The sequence below is a fragment of the Phalacrocorax carbo genome, chromosome 7, assembly GCF_963921805.1.
Source record: "Phalacrocorax carbo chromosome 7, bPhaCar2.1, whole genome shotgun sequence".
Taxonomy (NCBI): domain Eukaryota; kingdom Metazoa; phylum Chordata; class Aves; order Suliformes; family Phalacrocoracidae; genus Phalacrocorax; species Phalacrocorax carbo.
The window spans coordinates 2,490,880-2,498,496 of record NC_087519.1 but is presented as its reverse complement, the minus strand read 5'-3'; the positions used below and the strand labels follow the sequence as shown (position 1 = coordinate 2,498,496).

General features: G+C 48.1%; 1 protein-coding gene across 1 annotated transcript in view; it reads left to right on the top strand.

The window, feature by feature from the left end:
• Window positions 1–4,546: 4,546 nt before the first annotated feature.
• SMAD3 (SMAD family member 3) overlaps window positions 4,547–7,617 on the top strand; it is a 79,678-nt gene continuing 76,607 nt past the window's right edge. Inside the window, exon 1 of the mRNA XM_064456043.1 lies at window positions 4,547–5,421. Within this exon, the coding sequence (XP_064312113.1) occupies window positions 5,216–5,421 (206 nt within the window). The 5' untranslated portion in view covers window positions 4,547–5,215. The remainder of the gene's footprint in view (window positions 5,422–7,617) is intronic.

The following is a 7,617-nucleotide window of genomic DNA, read 5'->3' as shown; positions in this document are numbered from 1 at the left end:
ACAGAGAGGGGAAAACTCCAGTTTGCCAGGAGAGCGCTCACCTGCCCTAACCATAGCACTGCCCTTCTATGGTCACCAAGCACCGTCCAGTTTGTAAAGTAAGTAATGAGGGAATCTTCCAGGCACTGTATTTTCACTGGACAATTTCAGGTCATCTTTAGGGTATTCTGTGTCCCAGATGGGACATGGGCGTCTAATTGAGGTCGCTCATAAGTCAGAAGCAGAGAGGTCTCGGTAGGAATGGCCTACCCATGGCTCTCCGGGGAGATTAACTCCAGTTCAGGAGCACCTACACAAATAATTGCCAAAAATTGGGAGAGTATATTAGAAGAAGGATCGCTCTGGACATGCTGCTGCCTTGTATTTTTCCCTTAGGCAAGAGGTACTGCCAGGGTCACAGACAGGGTTCTGGCTTAACTAGACCTTTGGTCAGAGGTGATCGTGTGACTTTGACGCTACTGAGCCTCTTGGAGCATCCAGGTCAATTAGCTTGTGTGTATTAAGTGCTATGAACTTTCAACAAAGCAGCTTTTTATTGTATACGTATATGTTTTCTTATATGTAGAGAAGAATAATTGCTGTACCCTGAGTGGATTTGTCTCAGCGGTGTGTTTCATAGCGGTGACTTTTAACTTAGAATGACCTTGCTTTTTTCATGACTCACCCCAAAAGTTATTTTCCTGTAGGTTTGTTCTGAGTGATTAAGATAGGTTTGCTTGCATATAAATGCTGTTCTAAATACATATATATATATATTAGTTAACCAAGGAAAGCTCCCACACTTTCCCTTGTTTATGCATGTTATGTGACGTGGATTCAAAGTTAAATGCTATAGCTCTTATTTACAAGTTAACATACGAATATAACCCAATTTAAAACTATCTCCTCACTTTCACTGCTGCCTATCTCGCCCTCCGGTGGGGCTGCTGCTTATGTGACGTGGAGCAAATGGAGCTGAGAAGGTCACAGCCCTCTTAGCTGCTCTGGTAAATACTTACCTGCTGTGACCTTCGCAGGTTGTCCACCTGCTTCTCAGCTGTCGTGGTCAGCGCCAGCGTAAAATTCCCTTCCACATACAGGTAATGCCCACATAGGAAATGATACATAATATTTCACAAAGTGATTTAAAGAGAGATGGGGGCAGTACATTAGAAGCTGGTTCTCAACCACTCCCTGATTTTCAAACTAGCCACAATTGCATGTTAAGACAGCCTGGGAGCTGTTTCAGCAGGCGCTAGGCTCCCCTAAGAACCGTCTGTCGGCTGAGCGTAGCCAGAGAACAGTGTGCTCTGGCCACGCTTCCTCCAGGCTGCCTGTTCCAGCACGCCCCTGCACAAGGGGTGCTGGGGAGAGCGGGCGGGAGCTGATGGAACCGGCTTCGTGTCTGCCCAAAAATCCCTCGCTCCCTTCTCGCTTCTTGAAGGATATAAAGGGGGCGCAGAGCAAAGCACAGCAGCTCTTCTTCGGTCTCAAAAGCTGTTAAAAATATTTCTGATAAAGGTATATATGTACGTGTGTGAGCTTCAGAGGACACCGTCTTCTTTCTCCTGCTAATTTTATAATGTTCCTGAATCAAAGCCCAATTTTTCTCTCTGTGAAGGTAAAGTTTAAATTCTGTTCCTGCTCAGTGATTGACCCTGTTAATAAACAAGGTATTCAGAGGTTATTTTTCAGTAATTGTTAAGGCGCTAGCGTATTAGTGAAAGGGTAAGAAATGCAAGATAGCTGTAAAGGGTATGGGTTTTTTCTTCAAGTATACAGTTTTCTCACATAATTCCAGACTATATATATGTATCTTTATTCTTCAGGAAGAGCAAACTGCAATAAGCGAAGCCCCTGACCCTGTACCATGCCACAAACGTACACAGATAATGATTTTTAAAATGGAAAAAAAAAAATATATCGCAAATAAATGCATAAACTTATCCTGCCCAGTGGTGGCTTCGAAGACGTCAGACATTTTGTAAACCAGCAAACAGATCCAGACCATACAAAATTGGGACGGTCCTGTCTTTTCCTGTCTGTTAATTTTTCCACTATGAGAGTGTCCAAACCTCTCTGAAATAAAGGATCACTGTCTCGGGGTTCAGAAAGTCATATTTTCATAGAACAGTTCCTTCTGACAGGTAACCCCAGCAGCCACACGAGCTGTTTCATAAAATGTAATGTCCCTAATCTTAATTCTACACCCCAAAACCAAATGTTTATTTGTTTTTAGTAGTGTTCACAGTGCTGCTGCGGCCCAGAGTTTAGATCAGTGATTTTGCTACCTACACCTCAAATATGACACTGTAAGCAAGTGAGACCCAGTTCGGTTTAGGATTTAGCAAATTCTGTTCACCCTTTTACCACTAAATCACCGTACAAGTGAGCAAACCACTCAGCTCTTCCTCTCCTTCCCCTTATTCAAATTTACCCAGTTGATCGCTTGCGATATGACTGTAACGGAGCGAAGATTAGCCCATGAATATGTACAGAAAATTCTGGAAGCCCTGCTGAACTGAGGTCACAGCACGAATTCTGAGCGTAGAGATGAGGTTTGAGTATTATTGCAAACTTTCTGGATGAAAAAATTATGGGACTATCCCCATGATTTTTTAGCCAGAACAGCTAGAAAGAAATGGATGCAGTCCCCAGCAGAAAACTGCACCGAGATCACCCTGACTTAGCATTGACTTGCCAGGTCCGAGAGAACCTTCTTCTGGGCTTCTTTTTGTTGCAAAATGTGCCGGGCCAAGAACTAGGAAAATAGAAAAAGACTACTTTAAACCTCACCACTTTTAAAATTCTAAGAAATACTTATTTCCACACAAAAAATGTATTTAACTTTGCCATCTGTGTTTCACTTGGTTCTTATATTCAGGTTATTCTCTAATTGTTTTTTTAAATGAAAGTTCAGATCACCAGCTCTCCAGAACTAGGCCTTTTCAGAAAAACACAAATATGCAGCAAGTCAATGGCGCTAGCAACAGTCAGTAATTTAGTATAATTAGTGTCAATTTTTGTGTGTTGTTTTAGAGGTATTGGGGAACTATTTCCTCAGATGATGTTGGGATCATCTACAGGGGTTCCACATATCTGTACTTCAGGCATCTCAACAGAGGCAGCCAAAAACTGGGTCAGGGCAACGTTCCAAAATTTTAGTGGTGAGCCTCCAAAATTCAAGACACTCAGGGAATGCATGTTGGAGAATAATATGAGAATGCTGGAGAAAAAAAAAAAATCAAGAGAAGGGAGTATTTAATTTGTACCCAATATTGATATTTCAAAATTTGGTACTGTCAATTTGGAATAAAACATGCTGTTTGTTTTAAAGCACTGTGAAATCCCAGCCGGTTGCCTCCGAGTCTCAGACACTGTCTGAACCCATAGGTTCCTAACTTGCCACAAGGCAATCTGTGCGGCTGGCTGCTTCGAATCCGCAGGCACGGGGAGTTTTTGGATGCTGGCTTTCGAGGAGTCTTCCCACTGGGTTGCACTGGAACCTGGAATATGAGAATGTGGGTTGGCAAGAACCCGCATGTCTGGGAGCTGCTGAGCAGCGCCGGAGGCTTCCCGAATTCAGGCTCACCATCATCCCTTCTGATGGGATGGAGAGAACTGGGAAGCCTATCTCAGCTCAACCTCAGAATGTGGGAGCTGGGTCCCCCAAAACTTCTACCCCTTTGTTCCTGGGCAGCTGTTGCAAGGAGCTGTGAAGCAGAAATGCAAACCAGCCTCAGCGGAGGCACCTGGTGACTCTGCAGGTGGCCCCAGCCTCCTTGCCTTTGCCAGGCTGCCATGCGTGCCGCTGGGCACCATTTCGGGGTGGTTTATCAGAGAACTGGAGCCCTGAGGAGCTATGGTTTGTATTCACATGGGTTTTAGGGTCTGGGCTCCCTTTTGGTGTAAAGGGCGCAGTTCTAGAGACTGGGGTGTGTGACAGCCCAGTCTGCCCAGCGATGGAAAGTGAGAAACTGGAAATCTACCTGGATGCCACCCTGAGTCAGCCAAAACTGAAGCATCTCTAGAAAACACCTAGATCTGAACAAACTGCCGTCCTCTGACAAAAATATTCCGTCTGAGAATTTCTGCCCAGGTCTGGTAGTAAACATCTCCAGGGTGTCATTGGTGCCTGATACAGGGCAAAAATTATTCGGGTACCTGGTGCTCGGGGCGGAAAGATGAGGGAATGGAATACAGTAAATCAAAGGGGTTGGAACAAAACCTGCTGATTGTCTGGGCACGACTACCAAGTTGTGTTCAGCTATCTCTGTGTGGAAGCGCACATTTCCACAGAGGAAAGAGCCGTGGCGGGGGCTGCGCCCATCCCACCCTGCCTGAGGACCCTCCGTCTCTTCCCCTCACTGAAGGGAACTTTGTCGCTTGCGTTTACTTTTGCTGCCTCCCCCTCGATGGGACTCGTCCCAAGCACCGCTCTTTAAGCTCGCTTTGGGCTTTTACGGCCGCGCTGACCCTCCCTGCGAGCCCACAGAGGACGAACCCACACCGCGGGCCTCCCTCCGGGGGAGCCGCCGCAGCCTCGGCGGGTCCCGGCGCTGTGGGGAGGCCGAGGGGCCGCGGCCCGGACGGGCAGAGCCCCCGCGGGTCTCCCGGCGTGTGGGGTTAAGGAGGCTCCCGCCCGCCGCGGCGGCCCTGAGGGGAGCTTCCCGCCCTGCGCCCTGAGGGGGGATGGCGGCGGGAAGGCCGCGGGTGGAGGGGTCGCCGCGCTGAGGGACGGACAGCCCCGTCCCGCCCGGGGAGCCGGGGCCTCTGCCGGGAGCGCGGGCGGGGAGGGAGGGAGCGGAGTTCCCGGCGGGCCGGCCGCCTCCCCGCCCTCCCTCGGCGGCGTGAGTGAGCGTGTTTGGGAGGGAAGGAGGGGGTGGAAGCCGGGCCGGGGCGGCCAGCAGGCAATTTGCATGAGAGACAGACTGGGAATGAGCTGGAGTGGGCGCCTCTCCGCGCACACAGAGCGGGGCAGCAGCGGGAGGAGGGAGCTGCCGCCGCCGGGGAGAAGCGGCGAACTCCGGGCAAAGTTTGGTGCCGCGGGCCCGAGGCTCTAAGGCACCGGCGGGGCGGGAGAGCGGCGCCGGGCCAGGCCACCGCCGCCGCCCGGGGCCGGGCTTTGTGGTGCCCGCGGCGCGGCGGGGCCTGCGCGGAGCGGAGCCGAGCGGAGCGGGGGGCGGCGGCGGGGCGAGCGCGGAGCCAGCAGCGGGGCGCTGCCGGGCGAGCCAGCATGTCCTCCATCCTGCCGTTCACTCCTCCCATCGTCAAGCGGCTCCTGGGCTGGAAGAAAGGGGAGCAGAACGGGCAGGAGGAGAAATGGTGCGAGAAGGCGGTGAAGAGCCTGGTGAAGAAGCTGAAGAAGACGGGGCAGCTGGACGAGCTGGAGAAGGCGATCACCACGCAGAACATCAACACCAAGTGCATCACCATCCCCAGGTAGGAGGCGGGGGCGGCGGTGGGGAGCACGCACACAAAGCGGGGGTGTCCCGTCCCCCCCCCCCCCAGCACGGCAGAGCTGCCCCCGGGAGCGGGGGGCTGCTCGGGAGCCCCCCCGGGAGCAGCTTTCTCCCGGGGGACTCGGCTTGCACAGCCTGGCGCGGGGCTTGTTTTGCTTTCCAGCCCCGCCGCACTTCGGTGCGGGGTTAGTTCTCTCCTGCATGCTCTACCCTGGCTCTATATATAGCTTAAAAAAAAAAAAAATAACTGGCTGCAGAATTGGATTACTCTCTAGTAACGAGAGAGGAAGAAAATAAAGGGGGGAATGTAGGGGAGAAATTATGTCTCCAGCCGAGATTTAAAAAAAATAAAAGTTGGAAGAGCTCTGGATTACAGTTACTGCAGATACTCTCATTGTCAAAAGTTTCAGCCTGCTCGCTAGTACAGTCACATTAAGATTTTTCTTTCGGTTAATGTATCGGGAAAATGGTTCTGTTTGGGTCGCTTAGTTTCTCCCACATTAGCCAGCTATTACTCCGAAGAGGTGATTTGGAGCCCTGCTGTGCGTATGTTTTCAAATTACTTTTTAAATCGGGAATGCAAATGGCATAGCTGAAGGGAATTGCTGGGAGTGTAAAAAAAAAAAAAAAAAACAAAAAAAAAAAACCAAAAAGAAGCATATGAGGGTGAATATAACTGATTTTTTTTTCAGGTTTTTTTTTGAATTAACATGTTTTATTTTTAGCCTCCATTCCGAGATCGATCCGTAAGACCATTATAAATCATGAAGGACATGTATAAAAGTATCCCGTCTAAGAAAAATTTTCCAAGTAACTTTCAAAGAGCTGGCCACAAGTGGTGTTTTATTGCTGAAGATTGTTGATTTCTTTGAGCTCAGCCAGATGACTGCTGGTTCTGTTACTGGTTGTTTGCGGGCACTTTTTTTTTTTTTAAACAAAGGCCAAAGTTCATCCCAAATATTTGAATGCTGCATAATTGTATGCTTTCTGCGTGAGAAGATATCTCTGTGTGTGTGTATTCATGCTGCTCTCTCGCACAAACAAATGTATGCTTTCTTGGTTGTCAGAATGATTTAATATGCAGTAGCTAATACAATGCAGCATCTGTTGCATGAAAAAGTGAAGCAAGTAGCTTAGAAATGTGGGTATTCAGAACTCCTAAAATTTTCTTCCAACAACTATAGTGGTTTTTTTAAAGAAAAATAAAGTCACCTTATCTTTTTGGTGGTGAGTGACTGTGGCTAAGATTTTGGCCGGTAATGCAAATAGACCTCTCAGCCTTTGTTATGGTTACTCTGGCTTTGCCTAGTTGAAGTGGAAATCAAACCCTGTAGAGCTCCCACCTGATACAAATGCCTTAAAACCTGTATTTTTAAATTCTTGGTAAGCAGTATGCTTTCCACAGAGATAATACCTTTTTTAAACAGCTTCCCTGAAATACTTACCATTTCACAAGAAGAAAATGACTTGAGCAGCCCTGCTGATGTGACCTGGGTATCGTGTCTAGCTGATCCTGACCTGGTAGGGAGCAGAGCGTGAAGCCTCTTGGTACTTCTTTTACTAGTAACAAGGTGGTTTAGGGGGAAAGGTTTTGGTATTTTATGATTCAAAAGAAGCAAAGAGATGGGTGGAGTATGATGCTTTAATTTAGAAAAATAATTTTAAACTCAAAAATAAGTAACAACACAAGCAGATATCACAAGTTATAAATATTATCACCTCCAGAGATTGTCCTGGCTGTTCCTGCTGTGCAGAAGGTTCTCCTAGACCTTGCTCTGTTAAAGGAAATCTGTACAGAAATTAAAACATTTCATGTTCACTTGTGACACGGAGCCTGGATCCTGCAGATCTTAAACCTTGGTTTGGGGGCGGTGTCAGCATATTTTGACGGCAGCTTCTTATGCCTTGGCACTAGCTTTTAAACGTGATGGTTTTGTGTGTACTTTTTGTATGTACTTTTATCATTGTTTAGTATGTGTATTACAGAGATCCAAGTCAGTGTGATTAGGTTAGTCTGTGCTGGACCCTCTGCAGCAGCATCCCGAGAGGTTAATGTCCATGTGTCAGAGACTGGGGAATGGTGTGGAAATGTGGAACAGCTTGTCTAGAAGTCAGTGGCAGAGCTGGAACTATAACCAGGCCTTGTGACTTCAAGAGCTGTGTCTTCTCTGGACCA